Genomic DNA, 15,828 nt, shown 5'->3' on the forward strand with positions numbered 1-15,828 from the left:
TTCCACGGACAGAGGAGCCTGGCGGGCTACAGTCTATGGGGTTGCAAAGAGTCAGGCACGACTGAGTGACTAAGCATGCAAGGACATGGATCTGCCATATCTTGTGTCCTCAATAAAGACATGGGAGGACCCCAGATCCTAAGGCATGTGATACTTCCCCATTCATTGGGGCATTCTTTGAGACCCTGAGGATCTATAAACCTAAACTAAGCTTGCTTCTTTGAAATCATTCAAAACCACGTTGGCTACATGATCTGAGTGGGAACCATGGAAGAATGTCTGAGACTGCTACTATAACCCCAGAAATACTTTTAAAGCCCCAGGAAGAGTTGGGGTTTGCTATAAGGCAGCATTCAGAATGTCATCTGTGATGTTCTAAAGCCCGAATCTTATTTTGAATGAAAAGGTGCCACTCTCTCTGAGTCACAATTTCTGACATTTGAATAGAGAACCTAGACAATGCTTTAAAGTAAGGTGCAGTTATTGTAATAGATGAGAGAGAAAAATTCATTTCTATGCCTGTGACAGCATCCTCAAGGCAAAGGAAGCCCTCCTCATTTAATTCTGACACCATGATGTTTTGGAGAAAAGCGATCTGAAGTGACTATCCAGATGTTTTAAAGGGCATTTAAAGCATTCTGCAGGCTGACAGCATGAGGTTTCCCACTCACATCTGTAATTTCTCCACTCATTTAATCAAAACAAGGTAGTACATTCTATTGTCTGCAAATGTTAAGAACAGAGCCGAGGAGCAGCAGCTGAAAAGGAAATAGTAAGCCAGATTCTTTGGAAAGTTGGAAGAAGCAGAACCCAGAGTATGAAAAAAAAAAAAAATTTAAGACAGGAAAAATGTTCAAATACAAAGATGCAGTGATGCCAACATAGAGCAGAGGTGGCTAAGGGCCCCCAGGGAGTGAGTACATTTGGAGCAGCCCAGGCCACTGAGCTGACCTGCTCCATCCAGGAGAAGAAAGGCCCCCACCCCAGTAGAGGAGGATGACAGTCCAATTTAACAGGTTACTGCATTTCGGGGCAGGCTGTTCAGAGCATGGAAAGGGACATCTTTCCCTCTGTTCTGCCAGACATCTGGAAGCCACTGTTAAATATGATAATAATAATCATCACAGGAGCGACACACTAAGCACTTACTTTGTTCCAGAACCTAGTGCTAAGCACTTAATGTACATATACTGTTTTAACCTACACAACAGTCTTTTGAGGTCAAGACTATTATTATCATCCCTATTTTCATATCAGGAAGTTGAGACACGGAGAGGTTAAGTAACTTGCCTAAAGCAACTCAGTTCATAAGTAGTAGAGCTAGGATTCAAGCCCAGGTAAGGCTTGGGTTCAGGGCTTGCAGACTTACCTGCAAGGCTGCGCTTAGAGCAATGGCACTGTAGGCCCCACAAAAAAGTCAACTGGAAGATCCTAAGATGTATCAAAAGTAGGATCAGGGTATCACATAACAGTGGTGAGGACTGGGCATTCAGACAAGCACTGGCAACTTTGCTTTGCAAGAAGCAGAGTAGGGACTACTTTCCTACACATGGAGCTCCAGCACTAAGAAGGCAAAGAATGCAGTAAGGGGACCAGAATCTGGACTCAGTGCTGTCCAATAGACCATCTGATTTGCACCATGAAAACAATGAGAGCTGCAGCATCCTATTACATATACCCTAGGGCAAGAGGTCGCCAAGTGGCATGCCCAAAGCTCACTGGGAGAGCTTGCTGTGAAAGTGCCTCTGCAGACTTCTCTGGTGGCATGGTGGTTAAGAATTCGCCTGCCAATGCTGGAGACATGGGTTCAATCCCTGACCTAGGAAGATTCCCACATGCCGTGAAGCAAGTAATTCTGTGCACCTTACTGAGCCTGTGCTCCAGAGCCCAGGAGCCAAATCTACTGGAGCCCACATGCCTGTGTTCCGCAGCAAGAGAAGCCACTGCGATGAGAAGCCTGTGCACCACAACTAGAAAGTAGCTCCCGCTTGCTGCAACTAGAGGAAGCCTGTGCACAGCAGTGAAGACCCAGCGCAGCCAAAAATAACTTGTTAAAAAGGAAAGTAACTCATGACAAAATATATGCATTTCCAAAAATTGTGCATGTTACTGGCTACCACAGCCAGGTTCTGACTCTAGGTCTGCAGGGCACCTTGTCAGTAGGTCTGAGTCTACATTTCTGTCCAGCAACTCCAGATGATGCTGATTCAGTGGATGGAGGAGACTGATTTGACAAACAGTAGACTAGACTCTAAAAGATCCCATTTCAAAAGTTCAGAGAAGAGACAGGCACAATTTCTTCATCTAAAAGAGATTATTATAAAGGCATTCAGCCCCCAAGATGACAAGTGGCTGACAAGGAACAATATTCTAAGTGTAAAATAAAGAGAGAATTCTAGTGGGATTGTGTGGAGGAGGTAAGAAGGCTGTGTCTAATTGCACAAGACAACAGACATAATCCAGATATCAATCCCTTCAGATTCTACAATGTAAATGGTGAAGGAAAACTATTGAAAAATGGCATCCAATAATACATTACCAAACACAGTTAAGAGCTCGTGTGTGAAACTGTAAACACAGGAGAAGGCCTGTGAGAGCAGGGGGAGCCAGACAAAGCTCTTTCTCCCATGGAAGGGCAAGGCTACTGCTGCCGCCAGCCTGTTGACTGAGCTCCTGCTAGATAATAGCATTATGAGAGATCTGGGGGGTTTACAAAAAGAATTAAATACGATCCCCAGCAATCTCTGAACTCATTATTTTGTAATCTCTTTATTTTCTGAATTTCAGTCTTTAAATGCCATGCTTCAATGCTGAGTCCCACCTATATTTACTTATATGCTGGTTTGTCTCAGCTGTGTTAATGGAAAGGAAGGGACCCCCCAACCCCCCACACACACACTATATACATACATATTACACATAGACAGATACAATGAAGTGAAATCCTGTGCTAGTTTTATTTAACAAAGCCTAGAGAAACCTTGCAGACAGCAGCCACCTGAGGAGTAGGTGGAGACTGTCATACCACCCCTTCCAGGCTGTCCCTGACACAGCCCATGCAGCTGCCAGCTACACTGAAAAGCAAAGTGAGCATCTTGCCAGATGCAGAAGCTTAATTTTATGTCACACCACAGCCTTCTTACTTGAGTCTTAAGTCATTGTTTATGAAGAACATACACAAACATTTCCATTTGAGACTGTGGCTTTCAAACTTGCTTGGCTCTGGTTTACACTAAGAAATTCATCTTATATATTACCATTTGTCCATTCAATTCATGTAACATATATTCACTGTAATCCTCCCAGGTCCCAGGCACTGTTCTCCGTACAGGTAATCCTGTAAGGAACAGAATAATTCGAATTCTTGTTCTCATAAATGTTACATTCTGCTGGGAGAGGTAGACAACAAAATAATCATGGGTCAGATGCTGATAAAGTAACTCAGAGAAGGGAGAGGGAGAATGCTAGAATGCTGGGGAAGGGAAGGGTGGTAAATACGGCAGTCAGGAGAGGCCACACCAAGAAACACCACATTAAACTTAGTTCTATAGGGGAAGGAAGAGGGGCCATGTGAATATTTCAGGGAAGAAAAGGCACATCAACCAGCAAAACCGATGTGCTAGAAGTAGCCCCATTCAAAGTGTGTTCTGGTCTCAATTCCACCAACCGTGGACTTTAGATAGGCCACTTTCTTCCCTGAGCCTCGTTCCTTCTTTGTGAAGCGAAAGGGGATGCTCCTTGCTCCTCTCCAAGCTCTTTTCTGGCTCTAACATTTCCCAGCATCTGTGTTCTAAGGCGTCTTAGAACTAAGACTAGAATGAAGTCTTAGTCTTAGTCTGGGCAGACTAAGATATATATGTATGTATACATATACTTTCATGTACATAACATAAACAATGGTGGCACAAAACGTCATAAACAGTACTACCCTGATTACATGCAACATACTCTAATATTTTCCAGTTTGTTCTACTTCATTCTGTTAAATGCTGATTTCACCCAACTAAATTGATTTCACTATCCAAGGGGTCTTAAATAACTATTCACAGACACTGAAATCTTAGTTGGGGAACAAAATATGGCATCGCTAACACCACAGACTCATCTAAGAAAAAGAAACAGTAACTCAGTACTGGAGCCGCCTTCTGCCCTCAGCTTTCAGTGATCCGGAAAGCCCATACACCCACACTGGCCCGGACAACCAGAGAGAAGACTTAAGTGTTACATGGCTCAAGCCTCCAGATCCAGGTCTACCACTGTTTTCTCTGACCTTAAGCATGCTACACAGCAACATGAAGGCTTAGGTTTCTGATAAGAATAGTGTGAATGATGATAAGGATTAAATCATAAAATATATGCGGAATTTTTTGTATATATTTTATTAAGTGTTCATTACGGACACGACTGAGCGACTGAACTGAACTGAAGTGCCAGATATTGATCAGCATAATGATCAATATCTGGCACTTAATAAACATTGAACAAATTAGTAGTGGTGCTGGTGGTGGAGGTGGAAGTAAACTAGAGCAAGGAAACAGTCTTATCTCCATAGGCCCCGAGGATCTAAAATGTTAGAAAAACTGAGCTAGATATTGTAAATGCCAGTAATTATCTTAGCAATAAATGTCACAGAAGGAAGACTGTGTGATTGCAAACTGTGTTTCTTTCATTTCTAAAATCTCTCTCCTCCCTCTTCAGAAAACTATATGGAAATGGATTTGAAGAAATACAAAGTCATGCATTCAATGGGACAACGCTGATTTCCCTGTAAGTATGTGCTTGTTTCCCCAGCTCATGAATAAAAATGAAATATTACTCTGGCTACCAGATCACATTCAATCTTCAGCAACTAACTCAGGACAAAAATAAACTTTCAAGTGCCTGGTCCTCAGTGTAGCACGCGTGTTACTAGGCAACTGGCTGACTGGAAACCCCAGAGCACCCTGATATCAAAAACAGATGCAGCCTGGATACACTGAGGTTGACAGTTTGCTGAAATATTCAACACCCTGCTTTAGGCTCCTCCGTCTCACAGCCCCCCTCTCCAGTCCCCTCACTTGGGCTGATGGTGTGTTAGAGGCAGCTCGATTTCAGTGAAGAAATTCTTCCTCCTGGCCCCACTGCAGAGATGTCGGATAAGGCCATTTACCAGCCTAATCAGCCTCAACAGGCCCACACAGAATCCCATCTCCCTACTGCGGGGGCTGGGGGCAGGCGTGAGTAAGGAACTCATTTTCCACAAGGTGAGGGAGCCCTACATTTTCACCATACCCTACCCTGGTCCCCAGTGTGAACAGCCTTCAACTCTAGAGAAGCATCCCCGTTGCTTCCTTCATTGTCCTCAGCCTCTCTTTCTTTCTGTGGCCCCTTTCCTAAAAAAAGTGGCTCATTCACAAAGCTTGTGGTGCGGGGGCGGTGGCGGGGGGGGAGTGTGTGGGGGAAGGGTGAGCTTCTTGAACCATAACAGATACCAAGTAGTAAGATAACCATCACCCTACAGTTGTCCAGAGTAAAACCTAACAACATGTGAAAGGCCCAACTAAAGCCAAAGTTGAGGAAAGCAAACGGATGAAAAGGCTTTTATCATTAATAAGTCATATGTATAAACTTGGCTTCCCCTGGTGGCTGAGACGGTAAAGAATCTGCCTGCCATGTGGGAGACCCAGATTCAATCCCTGGGTCCGGAAGATCCCTGGGGGATGGAATGGAATCCACTCCAGTATTCGTGTCTGGAGAATCCCATGGACAGAGAAGCCTGACAGGCTACAGTCCGTGGGATCGCAGAGTCAGACACAACTGAGTGACTAACACTTTCACTTTTCATGTATAAACCATGGTCTTCACCAGTGCTTCTCCAACTTTAACAAACATAAGAATAACATGGAGATTGTTAACACACAGATCTCAAGCCCCACCCCCCAACATTTTAATTCAGTAGGTCTGAGTGGGGCCTGAAAATCCGAAATTTTAACAAGCTCCCTGGAGATGCTAATGCTGCCAGTCTGAAGTTGAGAAGCATAAGTCTATATATAGTATACTATATACTTTAATGATAAATATTAACTAAAGACCCTATTATATTGATACCATGTTATGTAGCTTGGTGGCTAAGAAAACAGATCTAAAAGTCACTAATCATTTATCACCTTGATCTTGAGCAAGTTTCTTAACCACTCTAAACCATAGTGTTTTCATCCATAAAACAGAGCTGCTAATAGGTTTGTGTGGAGGATACCCCACCAAAATGAAAAGCTCTGTGTTGTATCCTCAGTACTTAGCACAGTGCCTAGCATAGAGTAGGTGCTCACTTATTATTTGTCACATTACATAGTTAATTAGTTATGAATGAATGATACTAAATACGATTATGTTTTCATGCACTTAACACAGGTCTGGCACATTCTAAGTGCTCAAGAAATGGCAGCTTTTTAAAAAGCTGTCCTTCCTATCATGGAGTAGATTTTCCCTCATTTTCTTGTGGACTTGAATTCAATGATGGTTTCACTCTGGCCAATTGGATCTGTTTCTGCTGAATTAAAATCAGAGGCCTATCCTGTCCGGGCACAGCACTCCCAGATGCCTCATACTGGTATTGACAAGTGTTTGCCAGGCATCAGCTGTGTTTGAAGGAACCTGCTATATTTTGAGATGAAATGAAGATGACTAAGCCCTGGTGTTTGCCCTGCAGGAGTTTACAGCCTAGGAAGAAACACTCCTAAATGGTATGTAAACTGTACACTAAGTGGTTACTAAAACAGAAGGCAAAGTATGGCGCCTGGCGGAGAGAGGTAAAGTCCTCTGGGATTTCCGGGGCAGAAGAGAAGGGAATTAGAGAAAGCCTCATGAGAGACACAGACCTTGAGCTGGGCTTCACTTGGACAAGCAGAGATGGAAGGAAAATGCACTATGTTCAGAGGACAAGAACCGCCCAGAGGAAGGTGCTTGGGATGTGCTCACAGCCCAGGAAAGAGCAACATTTAAAAAGCCCTAGATGCAGATCAAGGACAAAGCAGGAAGGACCTTTGATGCTGGGGTAAAGAATTTGGACTCCCCGCTGTAGAAAACAAGCTTTTGAAAGTCCTGGGGTAGAAAGTATGAGAGGGCTGCTCAGGGAAGGTTGGTGGATGGGTTAGCAGGAAGGGCAGAGGGTTGGAAGGGGCAGACCAGGGCAGATACAGAAGTCAGAAGTACCTGAGGAGAGGGGATATGTGAAGTCCTTTGTGGCCCTGGTCACCTGCACAGTGGGGAAAAATAAGAGGACTGAATATAAAATTAAGGGAAAACAATAGATGAGGAAAAGAAGCCAGAGCAAACTCAGAGGTGAGAAGGCAACCAGCAGGGTACAGCTTTGGGAGGTGAGGGAAAGCAGGGTAAAAGGAGGGAGGTCCTGGTCAACCCCTTTAGAGGCACTGAAACGGGTGTGGACTTAAAAAGGTCCCGAAGTTCCATTAGTATGAATGCCCCAAACCTCATAGTTTCCGGAAAGAGGAAACAAGATCACAAAGCAGCTTGCCAAGAAAACAAACCTATGTTATTCATTTATTCATTCAACACGCCACATCTATTGAGCACCACCAATATATGAGGCATGGTGTAAGGGCTGGGTCTGCAGCGGTGCAGTGGAAACAGTCCCTGCCCTCACGGAGTTTCTAGCAGAAGAGATGGACCAAAGGCAGAAAATAAATGAGCTCATTGTAGGCAGTGATAAATACCATGAAGGAAATAACTCATTACTGAGATCTGAGAGAACACAGCCAGGAGACTGACTCTAGGTTAGGTGCTCAGGGACAGCCCTCACCAAGGATATGATATTTAGGCTGAGTCTTAAGGATGACAAGGGGTCAGCCCTGGCAATCATGAGAGGACGCACGTTACAGAGAGAGGGAGCAGCATGTGCAAAGGGCCTGAGTTGAGCGAGAAAAGAAGTTGACAAGCTCCAAGAATCAGGAGGAGGCTGGTGTTGACGGCAGGGCCATCAGCAAGAGGGACACTGGATGAGATCACCATGGAGACGTCTCAGGAGCAAGGCGTCAGGACTGAGGGGCCATGGGGAGGGGTCTGAATTCTCTTCTGAGGGGAAGGAGACCCACTGAAGGGTTTGAGCAGGGCCGAGGGAGTAGTTTTCAGAAGAACGGGGCAGAATTTTCCAACTATACAACCCAGCCCCATTTCTGACCCCTTCCTCGTGTAGAGGCCTGTCCAGAGCTGTCCAGAACAATGACACCAGAGCACGATAAAGTCCTCAAATACGCTGCTTACTAAGGCAGATATGATGGAGGGGAGCAACCTCAGAAGGTTACCCTCAGATGCTGCCAGGGGTCCCAGAGTCCCTTCCTACCATTCCCTGAGCACCCCCATTAGGGAAGCCTTGGCTGGAATTTGGGGGCTCTCCCACTGTACCTCAAAAGGTCTGCCTTCCTGCCTGTGTCTCTCATGCCTAGATGGCTATGCTACTCGGGAGAATTCCCAAAGGGACCTCCAGGAAAACGTGGTAGATAAATTTGATTTCTTTTTGGCCAAGTTACATAATGCAGAGTTATCATTATACAGAAAGATCCGAGTTTTAATAAAACATGCGAAAAGCTGTCATAAAATTTGAACAATTAATTTGACCTGGCTGACACGAGGATTATTTGCTCACAGAGCCTGGTTTCAATGATTTATGACCACAACCGAACATAATTAAAACAAACCAAATCAGGAAGAAGAGCCAGGGAGGCTTGGGAAGAAAATTTTCTTTTGATTTAGATTTTAAATAGCAATTGATTCTGACAACCTCATCGCTTTGAAAGTGGAAATATACCCAGGAGATGGGACGATGTGAGACGGACGGGTGCATTGTGATGCAAGGGCTGAGGCTTCCCAAGGAAAATGCTTAGTAGAAGCATATGGAAAACAGCCACCAATGGGTGAAATGCAGGGGCTTTTGCAGTTTGTAAATGGCAAGGGTGATGTGGAGTCTTGCAGAAAGATGATAAAGAAGATGTAAAGCTAAGAGATGAACTGCCTAATTACAAAGGATCCTGCAAGGGAGGGGCAGTGGGTGTTGGTATATTTCTTTCACCACTGTAACACTAGAAGAATCATGTCCTGTGTTCAAAATCATCATGCCAAAAATGAATGTACACTGTACCCCTTGTCCAGGGTTTTCCAGAAAGTTCTTTGAAATACCACCCTTCTCTTGTAGGAAGAAAGTAATCAAAAGTAAGCTGGCAAGTCTGAGCCCAGGGACTCTTTTCCCAGCTCCCTTGTCCATCCAGAGGGGCCTGTGCTTGGAGACACCACCATCAGGGACCAGGTGGGGCCAGGCCAAGCGGGTCCTAAGACGTTTGCTCTAAGCTGTGGAATTCTGCAGGCAAGAATCCTGGAGTGGGTAGCTGTTCTCCAGGGGATCTTCCTCAACCCAGGGATCACACTCGGGTCTCCTGCATTACAGGCAGATTCTTTACCATCTGAGCTATCAGGAGAGCCCTAAACGGAACAGAAGCCCTCAGGTGGCTACTCCCATTGCAGCTTTTGGGTTCCTTAAGAGCAGTGGCCTTTGACCCTTTTTTTCCTACAACACACATACCTAGTGATGATCAGACACATAGCCCAGACTGGTGTAGGAGGTAATTTTCTATACAGGCTGTTCTTCTTCCCCTTTGTCACCCACCAAAAAAATGCACATGCGTGCATTCTCAGTCACTTCAGTCATGTCTGACTCTGTGTGACACTATGGACTGTAGCCCTCCAAGCTCCTCTGTCCATGGGATTCTCCAGGCAAGAATCCTGGAGTGGGTTGCCATGCCCTTGTCCAGGGGATCTTCCCAGCCCAGGGATTGAACCCCAGTTGCTTATGGCTCCTGCATTGGCAGCCAGGTTCTTTACCACTAGCGCCACCTGGGAAGCCCAAGGAGAAATACACAACTGAAAGAAAAAGAGTCCAATTAACATGATGAAAGGGGGTAGCTTTGAGTGGACGCTGCTGCTGCTAAGTCGCTTCAGTCGTGTCCGACTCTGTGTGACCCCATAGACGGCAGCCCACTTGGCTCCCCCGTCCCTGGGATTCTCCAGGCAAGAACACCGGTGTGGGTTGCCATTTCCTTCTCCAATGAATAGACGCTACTTTTCTTTTAAGATTTGCAAACTTCAGTATATTACTATTAACGAACACTGAGCTCTCCAAGGTCACGATGGCTGGGAGCCTGGTACAGGGTGCGCTGCACCTGCACCCTTCAGCCTGGAACACTGGAGCAGCATTTCTGCCCTGCCCAGCTGCCTGGAGTAAACGTGCGCAGCTCCAGGGCAGCCGTGGGAATGCTTTCAGTGGTAAGACAAAGGGTTCCACTGAGAGAGGGGGAAACTGCAGGGAAAGGGCAGAGCCAAACACCCAAGATTTCACAGTTGTGCCAAAGACAAGAATGCCGTTTTTGCATTTTACCTAGAGCCCCTCCTTGTCGCCTCAACCCCTGAGCACCACGTACATGGGCTGCTCCAAACGTGTATGCGCACAGTTTTGACTGTTTACATATGAGCTGAAAAACGCACTAAGGGCACTGTCCTTCCCCACAGGGAGCTAAAGGAAAACGCACACCTGGAGAAGATGCACAACGACGCCTTCCGGGGGGCCACGGGGCCCAGCATTTTGTGAGTACCCTGGTGCTGCCTCCCCTCCTTGCCCGGGCACCCTAACAGGCCTGCTCAGGGTGTCCAGTCACATCGTCTCCAGCTGGGTTTGTGGGGGAACCAGTCTCTGCACGGGAAAGAACTCCCAGAGCAAAGCACCACCCACTAGGGGTTGAAACAACAGAACTGTCCTGTCCTGCAGTTCTAGAGGCTGAAGTCTGAAACGAGGCTGTCAGCAAGCCCGTTTCCTCCTGCGGGCTGCGAGGGAAGGACTTGTGCCAGTCCTCTCCTGGCTCGTGGTAGCTCCTTTTGGTTGTGGCAGCAGAACTCCAGTCTTCACAGGGTATTCGATGTGTTTCTCTGTCTCCAAATTTCCCCCTTTATACAGAGATACCAGTCATATTGGATTAGGCCCCATCCTCATGATCTCGCTGTAACCTGATTACCTCTGGAAAGATCCTATTTCAATTAAGGTCACATTCTGAGGTACTGAGCGTTAGCACTTCAACATATGAATTTGGGTGAGACACAGTTCAGTCAGCATCAAATATGGCAGGCCTCTTCATGTGCTGGCAGAGGGGGTCGGTGTTCCCTGGTATCCCCTCACGAGAATTAAGGTTGAGTGAGCTGCTGTTGTGTCAGGCTCTCTGAGGATGCAAGGAGCAGAGCCAAGTTCCCTCAGTTAATGGGCATTGAGCATAAGGACACATGGGAACATTAAGAGCAACAGGAGATTGAACCAGTAGTCTCCTGACAATGCCTTGGGAAGCCAGTAAACATCCTATAGAAAACAATTGCAGCTGCAGCCAGGCTTCAGGGAGAAATGCAGCAGGGCTCCAGACACGCCGCAGCTCTAACAGCAGAGGCTGCCTCACCTCTCCGCAGAGGTGCCGGCCCACTACTTCCCACTCTGGCACCCCATCACTAATGCCTTCAAGCACGGCTTGAACACATCCTGTTTACCAGGCACCACGCTGCAGAGACAGTGGTGGGCTCTGGTTGACGCCCTATAAAAAAATTACACTATGGAGGGGAAAGAACGATAAACAGGCAAAGTGATAAACAGGCACACGACTTTAAAATGAGAAAAGTATTAAGATGAATGGAGAGAGTAGCATGGAAGCATATACACTAACACAGGTAAAATAGAGAGCCAATGGAAATTTGCTGGATGACTCAGGGAATTCAAACTGGGGTTCTGTATTAAACTAGAGGAGTGGGAAAGGGTGAGAGGTGGGTAGGAGTTTCAAAAGGGAGAGGACATAGGTATCAGTTCAGTTCAGTTCAGTTCATTTCAGTCGCTCAGTCGTGTCCGACTCTCCACGACCCCATGAATCACAGCACGCCAGGCCTCCCTGTCCATCACCAACTCCCACAATTCACTCAAACTCATGTCCACAGAGTCGGTGATGCCATCCAGCCATCTCATTCTCTGTCGTCCCCTTCTCCTCCCGCCCCCAACCCTTCCCAGCATCAGAGTCTTTTCCAGTGAGTCAACTCGTCGCATGAGGTGGCCAAAGTATTGCAGTTTCAGCTTTAGCATCAGTCCTTCCAATAAACACCCCGGATTGATCTCCTCTAGAATGGACTGTTTGGATCTCCTTGTGGTACAAGGGACTCTCAAGAGTCTTCTCCAACACAACAGTTCAAAAGCATCAATTCTTCGGCGATCAGCTTTCTTCACAGTCCAACTCTCACATCCATACATGACCACGGGAAAAACCATAGCCTTGACTAGACGGACCTTTGTTGGCAAAGTAATGTCTCTGCTTTTTAATATACCATCAAGGTTGGTCATAACTTTCCTTCCAAGGAGCAAGCGTCTTTTAATTTCATGGCTGCAATCAGCATCTGCAGTGATTTTGAAGCCCCCAAAAATAAAGTCTGACACTGTTTCCACTGTTCTTCCATCTATTTCCCATGAAGTGATGGGACCAGATGCCATGATCTTTGTTTTCTGAATGTTGAGCTTCAAGCCAACCTTTTCACTCTCCTCTTTCACTTTCATTAAGAGGCTTTTGAGTTCCTCTTCACTTTCTGCCATAAGGGTAGTGTCATCTGCATATCTGAGGTTATTGATATTTCTCCCAGCAATCTTGATTCCAGCTTGTGCTTCTTCCAGCCCATCGTCCCTCATGATATATTCTGCATATAAGTTAAATAAGCAAGGTGACAATATACAGCCTTGACGTACTCCTTTTCCTATTTGAAACCAGTCTGTTGTTCCATGTCCAGCTCTGACTGTTGCTTGTATATCTATGGTTAATTCATGTTGATGTATGACAGAATCAAAGCAATATTATAAAGCAATCATCAATCACCTTTAAATAAGTAAATATAATTATTAAAAATAAGAAAAGTACCAGAAAGACAGTGAGCAGTGTAGTACAGCTCATCTGTTTATTCATTCATTCATTCATTGATTTTCCCAATAACTGTAAGTCCATACTATGTGCCAGGCACTGAATTAGGCATCAGGGAAACGGCAGTAAGAAAAGACAAATATCTCTGCCTTCATAGAGTGGGGAAGATGGACAAGGATCAAAGGAGTAAAGAAAATATGTACTATACCAGATGGTTGTGGAGTGGAGAAACTTAGCTGGCTGGGTGAAGAGAATTCTCAGGAGAGGTAGTTAGTATTTTCAGGAGGATGGTCAGGGAAGACTGTCCTGGAAAAGTGGTATTTAAGCAAATACCTGAGAGAAAGGAGGGAGCAAAGCTGTGTGGGTATCAGCAGGAAGAGCATTCCAGTTGGAGGGAACTGAGCAGGATCTGCACATGTTGGAAGGACAAAGAAGAAAATAGCATGGCCGAGTGAGCCAAGGGGAAGGGCCCAGAGCAGGACAGAGAGGTGGCGAGAACCAGGTCAGGGGGCCTATGGCTACTCTTTGAGTGAGGTGAGGAGGCTCTAAGGTTTTGATGAGAGGAAGGAATGAACTGACCCAGGTACTCTTTATACCCCAGTTCCTGCCAGTACCTACTCATGATCTTGTCTACTTTTCTATATCCCCCATTATAAGCCCCAAACTCTACTTCTCGGCCCCTGCCACTCTCAGCTCCTGACTCCTCCCTAACTCCTCTCTATCAACTCCTGACTTCCTTTGGTTCCTAGCTCCCACCACTATCAACTCCTGTCACCAATCTGACTCTTCTTATTTCCTATTACCCTGAGTTTCTCAACATCCTAACTCCTGCCACCAAAACTCCTGATTTTCTACACTCCCTAACTTCTGGCATCATCAATCCTACTTCTTCTCCATTCTCCACTCAACCTCATGATTTTTACTCCTCATGGCTCCTGCTCATTGCTTTCTCTGCTGTCTCTCAGCTTCTGCCATCCTACGCTGCTCAGCCTGCCTGCTTAGAAGTGACTGTGAGCCCTGAAGGCATTTACATTGACTTTTTCAGAACAGTGGGACCAGGCCTAGGTCTCTTACTACCGAAATGATTATCCGCATTATACCCTTAGGGTTTAAGTGATAACAGTAAGCGTTCCTCCCATCCACACCCCCAAAATATTTCCCCCACGAGTCACTCAGTGAAACTGAAAATCTATCATCAGAGATTTACTCCTTTGTAATGAGACCTTGCCATTTATAGGATCCTAACTTAAAACATATTACTTCCACTCCAAAATAATAAAAACAAAAAAATTCACCAGTCCTGTAAAGAATCAGGTACTCAATTCCTAATACATCTAAGAGAATAACTCTGTAAAACAGAATGAGAACACTGGTTACCTAAATCAATACGGGCAGAAAAGCAGTAAGAGTTTGCCATCCCCGAGGCAAATTCTGCCACCCTGATTACTCCACCAAGGACCAATCCTAGTCATCACGCCATGGTGTCAAGTTCATCTGTCCATCAATCACCCACTGATCCTGTCCCATGTGCTGGGCACTAAGTATTGGATCAAGGTGCTGAAGGGGGTTGTGCTGCCTGAAAATCTTCATGGTGTATCAGCAGAAAGACGGGAAGAATTTTTAAATGCCCACTGATTCTTCCTTCTCACATTTAATTTGTTTGGAGTTTTCTTGCACTTTGCCTCAAGTTTAGAAAAGCTAAGGGGTTCAGGACCTTGTTTGAAAAATCCTGAACTTTCCACACAATTCTGCTTGCATGACTGAGTGTTCGCTTGCTTTGGACTGATGAATCCAGTTTGCCTTTAGAGAAGATAGATGATGGCTAATGCCACATAGTGGCTCTTAATAGCATAAGCAGCCTGTGCTTCATGAAAACCTACTCTGTGGAGCTTGATCAACAAAGAGAGAGGCATCTGAAGCCCTAAATACTTCCCCCTGGGGTAGAGCACAAAAGCCGATGTCACTGCATGTGCCTGCTCCATCATAAAGCAAGTGGTTATCTTACTTAGGCTAAGTGGAGGGAGGCAGAGGGAGGGAGAAAGAAAGCAGGAGAGGAGAGAAACGGAATTCTGATGAATGGATAGTGGGGTGAATATGAGGAAAGCACAACGGAGCTTTTTTGAATTCAGATCTTAATGAGAGTAACTGAAACGGAGAGTCAGGGAGGAAGCAGGATGGAGGAAAAATGCCTCAGAACCTAGAAGGACGCTATTGTTGAGACAAAGTTTCATTCTATGAATCAAATATATTAAATAAATAAGTAAGCCTTTCTCTTTTTTTACTTTTCAGGGATATTTCTTCCACTAAACTGCAGGCCCTGCCTAGCTATGGGCTAGAGTCCATTCAGACACTAATTGCCACATCATCCTATTCTCTGAAAAAACTGCCATCAAGAGAAAAATTTACCAACCTCCTGGATGCCACATTGACTTACCCCAGCCACTGCTGTGCTTTTAGAAACTTGCCAACAAAAGAGTAAGTAAAAAAACAAAAGGTAGAGCCTGCCAAGCTGTGGCAGAAACTCAGATTTGAAAATAGTCAATTGGTCAGCAACTCCCTGCCCTTTTGCTGCCTGCCTTCTAAACCAGCACCATAGTCATGGGGTCACTCTCAGACAAGAAGAAAATGAACTGTCCTGTGTCCTTCTGAAAACTGACTCCAAAGAGTCGATTCACCCTGCAGCTAAAAGACCCTTGTCACTTATTCTGAGCTAATTCAATTAGAGCCTTAAATCAGGCTATAATCGCAATTGCAAAATGAAGTACAAAACTGGTATCCCAAAGATCAACTAGCTCTAATCCTTATCAAAGAGCATCATTTCTAAAGAAGTGGGGGAAGTAGACTCAATAAGGTCAAT

The 15,828-nt window shown here is 45.4% G+C and overlaps 1 protein-coding gene across 2 annotated transcripts in view; it reads left to right on the forward strand.

Moving 5' to 3' along the window:
• Positions 1 to 15,828, forward strand: part of LHCGR (luteinizing hormone/choriogonadotropin receptor) — a 71,743-nt gene that overhangs the window by 32,666 nt on the left and 23,249 nt on the right. For both annotated transcript variants that reach the window (XM_055399421.2, XM_055399424.2), the window contains 3 exons: positions 4,699 to 4,767; positions 10,555 to 10,629; positions 15,261 to 15,446. In XM_055399421.2, coding sequence (XP_055255396.2) covers positions 4,699 to 4,767; positions 10,555 to 10,629; positions 15,261 to 15,446 — 330 coding nt within the window. The remainder of the gene's footprint in view (positions 1 to 4,698; positions 4,768 to 10,554; positions 10,630 to 15,260; positions 15,447 to 15,828) is intronic.

Source organism: Moschus berezovskii, chromosome 11 (genome assembly GCF_049115385.1).
Source record: "Moschus berezovskii isolate FMDL1 chromosome 11, NW_MosBer_1.0, whole genome shotgun sequence".
NCBI classification, from domain to species: domain Eukaryota; kingdom Metazoa; phylum Chordata; class Mammalia; order Artiodactyla; family Moschidae; genus Moschus; species Moschus berezovskii.